Consider the following 17,408-nt stretch of genomic DNA (forward strand, 5'->3'; position numbering starts at 1 on the left):
CTGTACTCCACAAGAAAAGTCTGTACTAGAATTAACTCCTGGAGGAGCACATACATATGCAGATATCAAAACGTCCTTCACATTTCCAGCTGATAGAACAGTTTATGTTGGTAGTTAGGACCAAGCCATCAAACTGAGGATAGGGGGGTTTTATGTGTACAGAATAGTCTTGAAGCATAGCTTTAAATTTCAGACTTCTAGTTACTGTTGCCTGGTGGCATAATTGGAATTTCGTTTTGTTGTTGGTGCTTTGGAAAGGTCGTGTAATCTCTTGGGCACCAAGGTACTGTTCTATGATAATAATCAGCTATGTAGACTATAAGAAATAATTTTAATAAACTAACTTCCAATTCCTGGTTTCACAGACATTATCTCTACGATGTAGTTGATATATCATAGTGGTGATAAGTGTTGGGTACCTGAACAGAAGCATCTGCATGCTAAATTAGTAACTGCCTGCCTACATACAGCCATCCTTGCTGGGTGTAGGATGCATACCATTCAGATGGGTGCATGTTGGTAAGGAAGATATACCAGAGCAGCAAAATAACTTTATTTGAAATTGTTGTTTTACCTTAGTAGTAATATTGATGTTTGCTAGTAGGTTTTTGGTTTTGGTTATTTTTTCCCCTCCAGTGAAATCATCTCCTGTTGAGTGCCTTGGATAAAACAACCTTATGTACCGCTCTTGCAGGAGGATATGTTATGCAAGAAATTTTTAAGATTCAAGTGGTGTAATGGTCATGGAAACCTAGTTTTTACTAGTGTTGGTTGACATCCGTTTTAAACTATGTTGATAAGGCTGCGCAAAATACATGTGTATACAGAAGACTGCACACATTGATAAAATCCCCCTTTGAGCCTTCTTCAGGCTGAACATGTGTCTCAGCCTCCCGTCATATGAGAGGTGCTCCAGTCCCTTAATCATCTTCAGGGCCCTTCGCTGGACTCTCTCCAGTAGCTCCATGTCTCTCGTGTACTGTGGAGCGTGGAACTGGACACAGTACTCCAGGTGTGGCCTCACCAGTGCTGAGTAGAGGGGAAGGATCACCTCCCTTGACGTGCTGGTAATGCTCTTCCCAATGCAGCGCTGGATGCTGTTGGCTGTCTTTGCCACGAGGGAGCATTGTTGGCTCATGTTCAACTTGCAGTCAGCCAGGACCCCCAAAACATGAAGTGGTGTGCCTCTCTTGGGGACTGATTTGTGGTGGGATCCTTCCTGCAGCTGTGCTGGAGATCTGCCTGCTAAAGAAGAATTGGTGTTGCCTGTGCTCTGTCCGTGTCCTTACAGCAGGGGCAGCTGCTTATGAAGCCTGGTCAAACCTTGTCCCAGGGACTGAGCCAAACCCTCGGTGAGCAGGTGCCTTGTCTGATGTGCTGTGCCTGGCCTCGCATCAGGTTATGTATGAATTAATGGTGTGTTTTAAGAAGCTAGAATGCTTTTGCTGCAGTTCAAATATTGGCCTTGGCATCTAGTCAATGTATGTGTAAAGCAGTCTTAAGAAGGTGTGCAGGTGGAATTAACATAGAGAATATTTGGGTTTTAAGTCTCTCATTGAATCCATAGGTCAAGAAGAAAAATGTATTTATGCAGCTAATGGCTTTGGAGAAGGCTACAGTGAATGTATTTATTCTAGGAAGTTGCTTAATTTTGGAGGGTTGTTCAGATTTTCTACGATGTTAAAGTAAAATACTTTAGATGCTTTCCCTACTCTTCAAAGTCCCTTTTCTTCCTTTCTTCCCTCTTTTCTTCCCTGCTTTCCCCAACCTCGTGAAAAAAGTTGTAGTCTCTTCTGCAGAAGAGTGGTCTTCATGTGAAGACTTGTATTCTGGTGGATGTTAGAGTTGAGATAAATTTTTAGGCTGGGTTGTCACCTCAGTGTAACTACTTCAATACCTTTAAAGAAAAAAGAGTATTAGGTTGATAGCAGTGACTGCCTGTAGTAGGGAAGCTTTACCCAGAAATGATGATGCGTTTGCCTTCTGGATTTACTTTATTGTTTTTTGGTCCAAATTGCTGTGCTGCTTTGCTTGGAGCAGAAGGCTGTGGGAACGTGGGGACACTGGGTATACCAACCATGTGTAGGGCTGACTGGCCTCCAGGTGCTTTGGTATAATGGTTTAACCACTTGAACCATGCTTGAAGTATTCTGTGGTACTTTTTGTTCTCTCCTGTTTCAGAAACCCCAGTTCTTGATGTTGAGAACCTCAAGCTCTCAGCTGAGCAGGGTTATAAGGGCTGATTAAGGCAGAGTATATGAAGCTGGTTACAAGAACTCTTTCTTTCCTGAATCAGTACTGTGGTGCGGTGAATGAGTTGGCCTGTAATTTTCATGTTGCTTTTACCAGGCTACATTTTAGCTAAAAATGGAAGCTTGTGGCAATGCAGATCTCTTTTCTCAAGTGGCTTGTCTACTTTTGTTCTTAAATGAGCTCCATCTTTAATGTAGAATTGAAAATATCTCAGTTGCCAGGATTGCTTTCTGCAGGCATCACAGGATGCTTTCAGCATACCTAACTGAAAACTTAACCTGGTTTAAAAAATAAAGTAAACTTTGTGGAAAAATTTGCTGTTATGCTTCCTTACTATTCTTGCAGGCTGGTTAAAGTAGCTTTTTTGTTTTGTTTTTGTTTTTCTTTTTTGCAGAAGGCATATGAAATCTGCAACACCTCTCCTGCATTAATGAGGGTGCAGCACAGGACAATAATGGTGTGTGTTTTGGCCTTTGCTATTGTGTATTCTGTGTGCTGTTAGTGTTCCAGCATAATTTTACTTGTTTACATTTCAGGTAATTCTTTCAGAATTTCATTAGATTTCCTTATCTCTGCAGTGTGGGCAAATTTTTTCTGTCAAGACTTCTGAAAGTTGAATATAGTTGATCTTTTTTCAGAACTTAAAGTGGTCATGTCATGTGTTTGTGTCTTGCGGGGGGTGGAGTTTGGCCTCTTAAGTCTGAGTTACTGTTTTATGTTTAAAAGTGTGGTGTTCTGGCAGTAACAAACAAAACTGCTTACACTGTGATGGTTTCATAATCACGGTATTAAACTGTTCATCTATAAATGAGCTTGGATGAGGATGATCCATATCCTAAGTAGCTTAACCTCCATACCAGACACTGAAGTGGTTTGTAAATTTTCCAGCTAATAGTGAACTGTAAAATCAGAAAGACGCATTACATGTAAGCATTTCAGTTTAAAGTATATGAAGTTGTAGTCTGGCTTTCTCATTTAAGATTATTTTGCTTCAGTACATTCTTGCTTTGTGCTTAGAATAATCTTCCACTGTCCTGATGCAGCGGGTTTGAAGATGTATGCTCAGGTGTCCATTGACATCACCCATAGCCCTTGTCTTGCTGTGTGATAGAGACAGATTGCAGATGTTTTGAATGTATAAGCGGTTATCCATGTTTCAAATCTTGGGGGTAAACTATAATTATTACTTTGTGCTGCCAGAGGAAAAAATTGTTCCGAAATTTCTTACAAGAAATTTTTTCACCTTGCTAGAAAGCCAGTTTGTATGTTAAATCATTAGTCTTCTAGACTGCAAGTGTGTGTTACTTAAGATGTAAATTTTTACTTTTTTACTTTTTAATATCTTTAGTGATTAGAAGTCATAACTCTTCTAGAAGAGTGTTGTGCTCTCACTTGAGCTCATTAGTAGGAGGTTTATCTAACTTCTTTTGATAAAATAGATAACTTGATATTTAACTGTACTTAGAAAGCAAGCATACCTCAGGAACGGTATTAAGCAGAAATAATTTCAATGCTTTGAAAATGCAGATGGTGGGGCACTTTGTAGCGCAGTGAAAATTACAGTCTTGTATGAGTGAGACAATGTTTTGTTACAATCCTAAACTCTCTAATAGTATGATCTGAGGATTGCAAGAGTTTTCTTGGAAAAAATGTTAAAAGCTTCTTGACATGAGCAAGTCTTTTGGTTACGTTAGTATTATTAAAGCAATGCCCATTTCCTTCATGAAGACAAGCTGGCTGTTTAAGTTAGCTAACAAAAAATGATCTGTGCTTTGATAGTGTTTTAATTTCTGCTAGATTTGTTAAGAATTTGGTGGTATTTCTTGATAACTGTACTAATTCTGGTTTTGTTTTGTTTTGTTTTTTTCTCTAGAATTTACATGTTTGACAGCAGAAGTTGGATTTCTACTGCAGTGAGAGAAAATGTAAGTAGAGAAGTAAGGTAATTCTTTTTTCTAGTGCTCGAGAAACTCATACTATTTTTAAAAAGTGGCTAACTTCAGGTTTTTAGCTGTTAATCTGTTCAGGCCTAAAGTACCTGTTTTCTACTTTAGCATGTGTATTCTTATGTCAACAGGAAGGATTTTAAAATGGCCAGGAAACCTGCTAAATAATAGATGTTAGTGCCTGCCTTCTCTCAGAAATTGAACTGGCAAAGCAGAGGGAGACCATAGATGAAACTGTTTCATCTCAGTGGGGCAGGGAACTGTAATAAATAAAATGATGAGAATAGTTATTCTCTCATGAATGAAAAATTACTTATCCGCCATGTTTGACAGAAGAAGGCCAAATTTCTTTTGAGCAAAGTGGCTCTTGTCAGAATGTTCTTTTCAATGTGTCAGTATTATTTAAACAGAATCTAAAAGTTTCAGAGTTTATATTCTGTGCAATTGTAATTATTACTAATGTTCTTGGAACAGTGAAACCTTCATTACCTTCCAGACTATAGCTTCAATTGTTTCTGCCTCTTGTGAAGCCCCTTAGTCTGAGGAACATTACTAGTTAGCCATGTATTGTGTAGAAAGTATTTGCTCAGTTAAATTTGTTACTTTAAAAAACAGGTAAATATCTAGTAATTGAAAAGGCAAGCAGCAAGCTAGCCCCCATCTCTTTCTCTAAACCTGTCTTCTGAGTTGTTCTCTAATTAGTTAACCTTGGTCAACCCTAGACACCTCCAGTGTTCTTTTTTGGAGGAGCAAAAACTGAAACTGAACACCGTGTTCCCAGTGTAGACAAACCATTGCTTTTACTCAGTGGCGTTACGGTATTTTCAGTATTTTCTGTCCTATTTTCTATATAGCCTTTTGTTTTAACGAGTGCTGGGTATTAAGCCCATGTCTTTGAGCTATTCAGTGCATGTTCTACAGGGTTTTTTTCCCCCCTTCAAATGAAGTTTGTATCACAGAAGCTTGTGTGATTCTGTACATTTCTTATGTTGTGTTCCTGTATACCTTTTCTATGATTTCTAACTTCTAAAATTATCTATACCTTCTCTTGTGGTGATCACCATATCTGGAGATGTGTGTACTTCAGGATCAGAAGGCACCCCTGAATTTTTTTGTCTTCTATTTTGGATCATGTAAATGGGAGAGAGAACACCTCAAATTTGTTCCACAAGCAATTCTGATCTCACTTACTTTGTTTTCTATTGAATAAAAGTCAAATAGGAATCAATATATACTTCCAATTAAATAACAAAAAAACCCTCAGCTTTTCAAAGCCAATATGATGTCAAAACGTTGGAACTAACAGTAGATTGTGCATAATTCCTTTGTCATTGTGAAAAAGTACAAGCTGCTGTGCATGTTGCTAATAGGATTTATGGTATCTAATAGATTAGCACAGCTTCATTTAATCAGATGACCTGCTATGAGACTGTCTGGTAGGCATAACATGAACTCATTATTAAGGCTGTAAAGTTGTGGCTCTGTTTTTGCAAATGATGTGTTTTGCTTTTCTTCTGGCTGTTTCGTACACACTGGAGTGATGTGTATTAACAGGAAAGATGTTGAGGGAACAAATATCAGACAGCCTGGTCATTTGGGAGAAAGGTGATTTGGCTAACCTTCTTATGAAATTACTGTACTTGGCTGATACTCTAACAATATAAATTTAAACCCTCTGTGTTACCAGACTTTGCATCAACAGTGGCTTGGTGGGATTACTTTACTTGTTAGTAGTAGTAATTTGTAGTAAAAATGCCTTATAGCAAACAAAGTTTAGCCATCAAGGGACAGAAGTTCTAAATATTTGACTTAATGATAGCTGTGATTTCAAATCTGTGTTCTCTTCTTTTAATCTGTAGAGATTATTCACAGGACAGGCTATTTAGGAGAGGATGGAAGACTCTATCCTTTTTTATTCTTTTTTAGAGGAATGGTGTGAGAAAATGCAATAACTGTTTAGTAAGTATTGCCTCATTGCTGTTACCAGGTAGTTTTAGAGAGGAATCATATTTAACCCAAGAATGTATGTTTGGATGAGTTGTATTCAACTCTTCCCATTTCTATTATAGTGTAGGCAAGCATCAGTCTACATATAAATGTGATGGTGTTAATGATACCTTGGTTTCAGTAACTGGACTTAATTGGATAAACAGCTTGAGCTCTGGAAAGGACATTAAAGTTGTAACAATGAAATGAATGAATTTGAGTTCTTCCTTAGCCTTTGAATTGTTCTGTCACTGTTTTCTGAGTAGTGAGCTTTACCTTTAAATTAGATTTATTATACTGAGATCCTGAGTATATCTCCATTTGCAGGAAGTGTGTGGAAGTTTTGTAGATTTCATAAGGCTTTCTATTCAGTTCAAAGATTCTGTGCAGAGTCATTCAACACGTAATTGACTGCCTGGACATATATAACTTTCCTCTTAGATAGGAATATAGCTCATGTAGCTTAGAGAAAAACAAACCCAGAAGTTGTTACTTTGAGATGAGTGACACGATAAATCCTTTTGACATAGTTGAATTGTGAAGTTTTATCATATATGGAAAGTAACAAATTAGGTGAAGTCAATACTTGATTTTCCTATGTGGGAAACAGAGGAACAAAGTGACTCTTCTATGGGTAACTTGTAAGAAGAGATTAGAAACTTAGATCATTTGGAGTAGTGAAGAATAGTAAACTACCTTGCAAGTACGCATATTGTTGTCTCTAGCAAGAAGAGAATTATCTACAAGGTATGCTTGTCAACAGGATTAGGGGGAATTAGGCTTAGAGCAGAGACACTTAAGCACTTCAGCCTCTGGAAAGGTCTTGAGTGAGTTCAGCAAAGTGAATGTGTTATTCTTGAGACGCCTGCCTTCAAGAACACAGTAACATATTCAAAAGAAAGTGAGGTAAGCATGAGTTTGGCTGCTACCTATTTCTTCACAGCTATGGTGATAACTTGGAAAAAAGGAGTGTGGAACTTGAGTAGTGACTTTTTGCATGAGATTTGCTTGATTTAGAAATTTAATAACTTCTTTCAAAACCCCAGAAATAGAAGCATCATCCATATCAAGCTTACAGTTTCTCCTAGAAACCTTCTTTTGAAATGGAGTTAAATGCCTTTAGAACATGCTGAGAAACAAAAATATATTATTTCATGATATTCAATTGTGCTAGTTTGCGATGAGCATAGATCACATATTGAACAGTCTCTGCTTGTTACTTCTGTGTCTGTAATACGAATAAATCTATATAAAAATTTCCCATGTATGAAGTGAGAATAGATAAAAATATTTGTTTTCCCATACACTTTCCTGACCTTACCTGTAGTTCTTGCTCTTTTAAAGATTTTTTTTTTTTTTTTTTTTTTTTTAATGCTAGGTACTAGTAAGCTCTGCTGCTTTACAGTATCGCTGAAAAATACACAAGAAGATGGAATTCTTCTTCCCCCCCATGATCTCAGGTTTCTGCCATAAATTTAATTGCCTAAGACTTAGTGTAAAAGAAATAGAGGAACAGCCAAGTTGGTTGGCTGGTTGTCCCATAAATTTTGCAGTCTGCTTCAGAGAACTACTATATTTTAATGCCCTTGGCTCCATTAGGATTTTCGTTTCCTGAGTGTTAGTGAGTTCAGTTATGTTGGCAGGAATTAGAACTTCCTGTTGATGTTGAAACAACGAAGACTACAAAGGGAATATGGAAATCTGGTTTAAACAATTCCTATGGATGCTGTCAGAAACGCAGTTCAGAGTTTGGAGTTGCTTGGAATGCATAGGGGCTAACTTGTAACTCTAAAAGTGTATCTAACTTCAAGATATGAACTTACCATATGAATATATTACAGATGGGAAAGACATCAAGGGTTGGATGCGTTCAGCTACTAATTGTCACGCAGTGAATATTGAAACATGAGTCCTACCTAGCACGTGACTGAAGGTCAAGATCCATAGAAGCTACTTTAACAATAGTAGCTGTTAAGTTCCTTGAACTCCTTGCTGCCTGCATGTAGGTGTAAAGGTTTCTGTAGTGTTGGTAAACCATTTTGAAGTTGTTCATTAAAAGGAAGCTTTCCTTAAAACATTAGTGAGTGATTGTCTCAAATGTGGAGTTCACAAATAAAGCATTTTAGGAGCTTAGCTGCACAGTAAGTAGGGCAGGTTATGTATATGCATGTCTGACTAACTGTATGATAAAGTGCATTTGTGAAATGTCTCTGAAGGTTGGGTTCTGTTACTGTGTTTAGTTAATTCTTACAGATTGTGAAGGAGTTTGGGTGGTTCTGCCCCTGTGTAAAGTTGGACTTGGAAGAGAATGGAGGCAAAGTGCTGAGGCAGAGTACTGTCTTGAATTTGATGTGAGAGTTTCTTCTGTAACAAAAGTGTACATATAGTTACTGTGCTAGGCCTTTCAAAGTGTAATGGAGGTTTTATTTGTGTGAAGACAGACATATACGTGCTAGTTAAGCTATGATACCCCATCAACCGGGGGATGTGACTTACGTCCCTTCAGCTTCTTATATGGCTGTATCAATGTTACTGCTTCTGTGTTACTGCAGAAGACACTTGACACTATTGGGCTGCTTCATCTGGCTTTGTCATTCGCAGTAGTACCCTTCAGTGCATGCTATTAAGCAATAAGGCACAAGCATGAAATAAGCTTGTATGATTTGTTTTAAACTCAGTGTATGCAAATAATCCAGAATGAAACTACAGGGTTCAGTTTCTGTGAAGTGAACTTTCTCAATATGACTTTTTTCCTAGGATTGGTGTTCATCTCCTCAGGCCTCTTCCTGTTCCATACAAAGAAGTTTTGTTTCATTTAAATGCAAGAGAATTCTATTGCATAGTGCACAAATTCTGGCAGAAATAAATTGGCACTATTTTAAGCTGTATGTTACAGGAGAACATATCTGCTTTGATTGACATTAGATTATTCATCCTATTATATTTTTAAATAAAGCTGCATGTAAATCTGCAATGTAGTTATCTGTAATTCTGCAGCTGGAATTCTGGTGTCCTAAATCTTTATCTTAATCCTGTTGTTGAGTTGCTGTGACCTTGAGCAGAATGCTTAAGTTTTGGATTGTAATTTCTTTCTCTGAAATAAGACTGATACCATCTCTAAATTCTTTCTACTCTGTCTGGAGAGGTTGGTATTTGTTTAGTGGGAAATGGGCTTATATATTAACTTAGAGAATGGCAGAAATAGAACTGGATATCAAAAAGCTAGAAGATCTGAAAATTTGCAGTTTATTCTTAAGAACAGTCTTTAGAATTTCTTAATTCCTTTATTACAAGAGTAGTGCATACTATTTCACAGTGTGTGTGAACTACGCAGGAGCTGTGGACGGTGATGACTGCATGCTAAAAACTGTGGAGACCCAGCCACAGAGTGTTTTGTCTTAAATGTAGAATGAACAAAACATCTTGAGAGACAAAAGAGCATTCAAAAGGAAAGAAGGTGGTTATAGGATAATAAAACACTCTTGATGGGTTTTGTCTTAACTGGATTTTGGACTAAGCTGAACAAGCAATCGTAAAGGGGCTTAAAGATGACCCTGGAACCAGAAGAGAGAAAGGAGACACCTAGTTTCACAATAAAGTGAAAGGGCTTTGAAGTTGTATGAATGGAGGTTTTGATACAGAAGCTAACTAAAATTCCTTTTCTAAAGTATTTTGTGTTTCAGAGAAGAGTATAAATTTGTAGATGATGATATGACCAGATTTGTCTTGAGGTCCTTGGTTTGGAATACTAGCTACTATGAAGAGAGCTCTGAGATAAGTCTGGTTATGTGGGATAGCAATATTTAGGGAATGTTAAAGTCTTAATAACTCTTTTGAAACTTCTTTTCTTTCATCAGTGATGTTTGCTCTACTGCTTTAATTTGCCTTCACAATATGTTCTCTGTTACTGTGACTAGATAAAAATTTGGAAGTTATCCTCATCTTCCTCCTTGGGAAGGGCTTTAGGAAAAAAACAAAACCCACCTGCTTGCAAAGATAAATAAGCTGATTAAATCTTAACAGAATAATATGTAAAGCTGCTAGCAAAGCATTTGCTTTATTTAATAGTAAAGCGTCAATTCTGGCTAATAAAATGTTCTAAAAACACTCTACCTGTGTTTGTTTATAAACCCCAGGTGCTCCATGTAGCATTTGAAAAAGGAACCAATTACCTTGTTCTGCAATAAAAGATAAACTTCATCAGCACATTTCTTTAGCATCTTATATTGGTATCAAACTGCAGAGACTTCAAAACAAAAAGGTTAAGAACAGCTGAGTTTTAGGTATGGAATGCTAGTGAAAATGCCAACAATATCTTTCTGGAACAGTGACTTTTAAAGATAAGTTGTATGCTTAATGGAAGATATCTATATGCTTATTGTATTGGAAAACAGTCCAATAGTTGAGGAACTCTACAGGCAATAGTTGAGGGTGTTCAGTGATAGTGATGTTTTATTGAGCCTCTATCTTGCTGGCTACAGAGTACAGCAGACAGAGTGATATATTTTAGTAATTTGGTGCTTATTGATGCTAGGAAAATAGTCTTAGAGGGGGAAAATGTCTGTTGGCAGCGGTTTCTCAAACTCCTCCCCTCAACCTAATATTCAAAAAATACTAGTTTTATTCTGACAACATGTTAATGTTAGAATCCATGCTGGAAATCTCAGGGAGACATTTTAGCAGTTAACGAGTAAAATCCTGAACAACATTTTGAGTGTTCTCCTTTTATCCAGATATCAGAACAACATTTCTCATAACTGCTGTGTTATAGATAGCATTCATAATAGGTCTTTTTACAGCATTTTGCAAGTGCTTTTGTCAGTCTGTAAATACTTAAGGTGCTTATTCTTTGATAGGAGGATTCGTTACTCTATTCTTAAGACCAACAGAGAAGTTCTGACTTTCATGTCTAACATTAATGGTATCTGCTGGTTCACTCTTGGGAAATTTGAGTTTATACAAAACTGAATTAGAAAAACACTAATGAAAAAAATGCAAAACAGAGGCCTGGAGGAAAGGAATAAGTCCAAATTATATTTTATTTAGTGTGGCTGGAAAAAAGCTAAGCACATTCGTGTGTGGTAACACCTTATTCTGAAGAGATTTCAGAGAAATATTTTCACCTGTATTCCAGTACTTAAAACCAGTCTGCCTTTTTTCAAGCGTTGTTTGAGATGGTTGAAAGGATTTGTCTACTCTAGTAATTTCAAGCTATGACTTCTGCTAATTCTCATTGTTATCACCTGTCTTTCAGATTTCTGGTTGTTTCAGAGGTGGCAGTGAAGCACGCCTTTAGCACAGGAAAATGAGTGAGCTTGACCAGTTACGCCAGGAGGCTGAACAACTGAAAAACCAAATCAGAGTATGTATTGTATCAGTGGATCTTGAAGCCACAGTACAGATGAATGGTCATTTGTGCATCTTGAGGAGAACAGAGATGGACAGAAATGATGCATTAAGTTAAATGTTTTCACAATGTCAAAGTTAATGTTGTGGATATTTAGAAAGGGCAAGCACATGTAACTGCCTTAGGAAATTACTTTTTGGTCTTTAATATTGCTTAGAAAATAGTAGTTACACAAATAATGCACAAAATGGATTAGATCAAAATGAACATTTACTGAAGTTTTTCTGAGCCAGACCATAACCAATGTTAAGCAAACTTCCTGCTTAAAATAAGGTCAGATATAAAGTTATTCAGGGCTTTGTCCAGTTAGGTCTTGAAAACCTCTGAGGATGGAGACTGCACAGCCTGTCTGCACAAGCAGTTCCATTGCTTGACTGTCTTCGTGGTTAAAATCATGTTACCTTTCTGTCAGAAGAAGAAGAAAACTTCAAAGTTAAATGCTCAATGTGTTTTGACAGCAGACAGCATATTATGTTCATGCTGCAGTTAGGATGGGTCCTCTCTGGATGACAAGCAGAAACGCTTTTTGAACCTTGTTTTGAGGGTGCTTGATCAACTTGACAAAACAGAGATAAAGAAATGTACAGAACTTCTTCCGATTTCTCTAACTTTCTTTTGTTGCAGGATGCTAGGAAAGCATGTGCGGATGCCACCCTGGCTCAGGTAAGCATTTAAGAGTTTAACGTGAATTATGAAAATTTGTCTCCTTTACAAAAAGAAAATATGGTGTAAAAAGGTAAGTGCAAGTGAATCTTTTTTGTCTCCTTTATCAATTTTTTTATTTTGCCTTTAGGTGTTTTTTTCCAGAAAAAAGTACATTGTTTATGTTTGTCCAGTTTCTGAGAGCAGTAGCCTTGAGCAGTACTTTCTTTAAGAAGTGACTCAGGGCACATCTCTGCTGCTCAATGGAAAATAATGCAGGGGAGCCCCGGTGTCCTGCTATGGATATGGTGGTAGTACAGTTGCATTACCATGATAATCTGAACCATAAGACCTGCTGAGGTTAACCTACTTACTAATTTCCACACAATGCTGCACTTATGTCTGAACTGCTTCTGAACCTGAGCTAATACCTTTGCATCTTGCTGTACTGTCACATTTTGACCCTATTGGCTTGGCTTCAGTCAACATTAACTTGGGGAAACGGAAATCTGTACTCTGTAGTACATATCGTGGGGATACGGTGGGTTTTTTTCTAGAAATCTGGTAGGAATTTAGACTGAAACAGATTATTATGGCATTGGAAGAGGTGGCAAGCCTTTGCTTTTTTTTTTTTTCCTAGATATATCATGAATCAGTTTACTCTTGTCACCTATTTCAGTCCATTTGCTTAAATGTTGACTATTAATCCTGTGTGTCTGATTTAAGATAGTTGGTACAGAAGTGATTGATGTCAGTTAATTAATTTAAAATGTCACTAAAATATCAAGTAATAAAGGTAACACCAACATTTTTTTGAGTGTACGTATCTTGTGGCCTCATTTTTTTTGTGAGGCGCAATGTTGAGTATTTTCCAGGGTGAAAGTATGGAAAAAGAAAAAAAAAAAAAAAGCTTCAGTATTAGTTAATATGAGAGATGTCCACCATGAAAGGAGTTTTATGTCAGAGAAACATTCTTATCTGTTCATCTGAGTCCTAAGCTGTGTTGATAGCCTTTGAAAAGAAGCAGAGATCTTTACTCAAATGCACTTGCTAAAGAATTTTGTAACATAGAGACATGAGAAGTATGCAGATGTTATCCATAAAATAAACTTACAAACTCTTGGATTTGTTGTGATGTGTACTACTTACAGTACTGGAAGTGTGTTGTGCTGTTTTGTGGGGTTTTTTTGAACTCTCCAGACTGGAGGACTTGCTTGTATTAAATTTAACAGTGTAAGGACAGCTAAACTGATTGCTTCCTTACTTCGCTATTCACTTATTCCAGAGACTACTTTTATCTTCAAGAAGTTAAATAAATCAGGAATACTGTGAATTTAATAATCCTATACTTGGAAGGGAAGGCCATTTGGATCTGAAAGCGAGTTATTAATTCATCCTTTAAAAATGGAGACATGTTTAAAGCCTGATACACCTCCCCACACCCACCTTTCGGGGGGGGGGCGGGGGGGAAGTTAGTCTACCACATTTATCTATACAGGAGTAGAAAACCCAGATCAAAGGTCTGAAATCCTAGAAGTCTAAGAAGATATGACTTAAACGAAGTAATTTCTGAGAGTCTTTATAAATGTGATAGAGAGGCTGCTTTCTTCATTTGATAAAGAAAAAATGATGTAACAAAAAACGATGTAACTTTTGATTAGGCAATTTTTAAAAACTCAGTCAATATTCAAAATGTGGGACTTTGGTCTGCATTGGAATGCTCTTTTAAATGTAATTGTATATGATGTGTTACTTTTAGAACTATGAAGTAAAAAATTCAGTGTATGACACCATTCCTATTTCAGATCACAGCCAATATTGACCCAGTGGGGAGAATTCAAATGCGCACTAGAAGAACACTCCGGGGACACCTGGCTAAAATTTATGCAATGCACTGGGGAACTGATTCCAGGTGGGTGCTAGTGATACAAAATCGAATCACGTGGCTTCACTGTTCTTTGCAAAGTTGAGTGCACAGGACTGTTATTTTTCCTGTTCCTACCACTAGGAACCACTAATTCCAAGAGAACTCGGACAACCAAGAGAATTCAGAAACACTTAATATAACTTTTTTCCTCCTAATGTCCATGTTTTTGTTATCCAAATCTAAATTTGGTGCCAAAATACCAGTCTTCATCTACTTGCCTGAAAAATACAGTTGTGGTACCACATGAGTTCTGAGGAACTGTGGAGATAGAGTAGATTTCATTATCAGTTGTCTTTTTTCCTTAAATGCTTCCTGTTAAGTACTGATGTTCAGTTAGAGAGAAACTAAATGATACTACTATCAGCTACTTTCATTCTCTTTTCTTTACAAGAATTTTAAGGCACACTAATGGCAGCAAATTTTCAAACTTCAGTTAAAAGAATATGTTGCTGCTTCCTTGCAGGAACAGATTAAAAAAAATTCCCCTTAGGAATTTTTAAGTTACAACTAAGGAGTTTGTAAGTTACAGCTAGCCTCTTTCTACTCAGTAGAGATTTTCAAAGGAAGCTTGATGTCGTTAAAGTTACCTTCTTACCAAATTTGTGTAAACAAGCTGTGCCTTATGAAAGAACTGCATGAACATTTCTGTGTATGCATACAGTAAATACACTAAAGCAAAATAACCAAGTGTTTAACAAAGACGACAGTATGCATTATGACGATGAAAAATAATTCATGATGTGTTATACTTTTCGTTTCTGAATTGCTTAGTACTTAAAAATCAGAGTGAACAAAATTGTTACTTTGAATTAAACTTTAGTGTTTTGCACCTCAATTTTCTATGCCTGTGAAAGAAGCTAATTTCTCACAGATAGGTAGAATTCATTGCTTCAGGCATCTTTTTGGCATATAGCTGATTTAAAAGATGGGGATTCAGTTTCTTGTTTGGCAAAAGTGTTTCAAGACAGCTCTAAAATACAACCTAGAGCAAAAAAAAATTAGTGCAGAGACACTGGAGTACTTCAATGATTGCACTGTATTGTTCAGCTTGGAAATGGTCAGAAGAAGATGCACAGAACAAATTTGAATACCATATTGGAGTATTTTATCCAAAATGACTTAGAAAATGTGGAGACTATAAAGATTTTTCATGTCAGTATACCTGATCTATCTTTAAACAGAATAAAAGCAGGTAAGAGAGCTCTGAACAATGAATTAGGTGCATCATGTTTCAAACATGATTGCTGAGTGGGGGTTGAGGTGGTGTTGATTTAGAGTAAAAATCTTCCTAACGCTACCCCTTCCATTAGTGATATCTTTGCTGTGTTTCATTTTCATTTCTATTGTATTTCAGTGCTGACATTCATTCAGGGTTTTTGGATGTCTTAGAACTTAAATTCCCATTTTAGAAGTAGGAAAAAGGAGAATGTGTTGATAGTGCAGATTCCCAAACTCAATGAATCTGAAGCCTGTGTGCAGAACACAGAAGCACTGATTCCATGCAAGTTTTCTCCCTCAGTTTTCAAGACTGAGATGTTAGTTAAATGGCTACAGTTTTTCCTGAAGTCAGAATGTGTTAACATGTAGGTGTTCCATCACACATTTCAATAATATTTAGCATTGAAATTGAGTACTTGCAAAATTATTTTTATAGTGCTAATAACTGAACTGGGTAATGCCGCACCGTACTTACATGGTTTCAAGTACCTTGGCCTTGATAATGGAGACAAATGCCATCACAAAGATGTCCCTTCTTGTCTTCCTGCAATGATTGTGTTTACCTCCTGTTTCCTCTCTAGGCTTCTAGTTAGTGCCTCCCAGGATGGCAAACTTATAATTTGGGACAGCTATACTACAAACAAGGTAAGGCTAATTGATATGTTGCTATGTAATTCAACTGTAAATACAAAGGAAGGAAATGTTACCTGTCATGATTTTGGCTGCATTACTTTCATAGTCCTAAGACCAAATTTCGAATTCTCCAAAACAATAAAGTTTGCATTTAAAGAATATAGCAGTGTCTTAAATGCATTGCGTATGGAAATGTGCACCACAAATGGAAAACAATGAGATACTTAATTCTAGAGAATGTTTTGATTTGTTTTGATACTGCACAGAAATTGATCAACAGAGAGCAAGAAGTAATCAGCATGTTGCACCAGAACAGTCAGAGATTTAAGCATAGCCATAGTAATTTGTTGTCTGCAGTTAAGTATTGAAAGACCTGACATATATAATGGGTCATCACTTTCTGGCTGCGATCACATGATGCAGTTCAGGATTACTTTTACTTTCATGTGATAGTGATTGGTATTTACTGGTTATGGTTACTGTTATCGGGGCTAGCAACAATTCACATGTTGCCCCTTTGAGTTAGGTTGACAGAGCTGCTTAAGTCTGTTGTGCGCAGGAGTATGGAACTGACTTTATTTCAAGTCAATTTTCCTGGCTTAGCTCATCATAGCCTTAAAAACAGTTTTGCCAATGCACTTGAGCAAATGGCATGCTACAGAGGAGAGAGAAGCAGAAACAAATAACTGCAGCAGCAACTCCTAAAGCTGGGATTATTGCTGAATCCCAGTTGTGAAACTAATGAATCCATAACTTTAGTAAAGAGTGATAATACTGTTTGCAAAATAAAAATAAACTCTCCCTTTTTTGCCTTCCTCCTCCTCCTCCTCTGACCCCAGCCTGCAGATAAATGTGATCTAAATTACTGTAATAACTGAAAGATAAGATGGCAGAATAATCACTGTATACCATGATTTCCATATTAGTATCTTCAATGAATGCTAATTAATCCATGGCATCACCAAGAGGCAGAAAGCAGCTTTCTTATCTGGGGGGGATGGAATCAGAGGTTGTTACTTGACTGGTAAAATTTTTACTAGAATGAGAAATAGAACTCTTCAGCTGCAAAAATGTCCTCCTCCCATACCTCTTGGCAGTATTGATTCAGTGAAATAGCAATTGAGTTAAAAACACCACCACCCACCTCCCCCCCCCCCCCCCCCCCCCCCCCCCCCAAGTAAAAAACCCCAAACAAACAAAACCCATGAAAAACCAAACCACATACCCTCTGGAATTATAGGTAGCAAACAGCTTGGTGTTGAAACAGTATTAAATTTGACTAGGTAGCACTCCGAAGCAGTTAGTGCAAAAATACTTGAATGATAGTCTGCAGATGTTCTTTTGGCAGTTGCAGCACACAATGGAAGTAACAGAGTTGTCATAAATGTGATCTTTT

At 37.1% G+C, this 17,408-nt stretch overlaps 1 protein-coding gene across 2 annotated transcripts in view; it reads left to right on the forward strand.

The window, feature by feature from the left end:
• Nucleotides 1–17,408, forward strand: part of GNB1 (G protein subunit beta 1) — a 43,810-nt gene that overhangs the window by 17,901 nt on the left and 8,501 nt on the right. For both annotated transcript variants that reach the window (XM_050909246.1, XM_050909245.1), the window contains exons 2-7: nt 2,648–2,710; nt 4,127–4,178; nt 11,440–11,547; nt 12,217–12,255; nt 14,040–14,146; nt 15,961–16,024. In XM_050909246.1, coding sequence (XP_050765203.1) covers nt 11,491–11,547; nt 12,217–12,255; nt 14,040–14,146; nt 15,961–16,024 — 267 coding nt within the window. In that variant the 5' untranslated portion in view covers nt 2,648–2,710; nt 4,127–4,178; nt 11,440–11,490. The remainder of the gene's footprint in view (nt 1–2,647; nt 2,711–4,126; nt 4,179–11,439; nt 11,548–12,216; nt 12,256–14,039; nt 14,147–15,960; nt 16,025–17,408) is intronic.

The sequence above is a fragment of the Gymnogyps californianus genome, chromosome 21 (assembly GCF_018139145.2).
Source record: "Gymnogyps californianus isolate 813 chromosome 21, ASM1813914v2, whole genome shotgun sequence".
Classification (NCBI taxonomy): domain Eukaryota; kingdom Metazoa; phylum Chordata; class Aves; order Accipitriformes; family Cathartidae; genus Gymnogyps; species Gymnogyps californianus.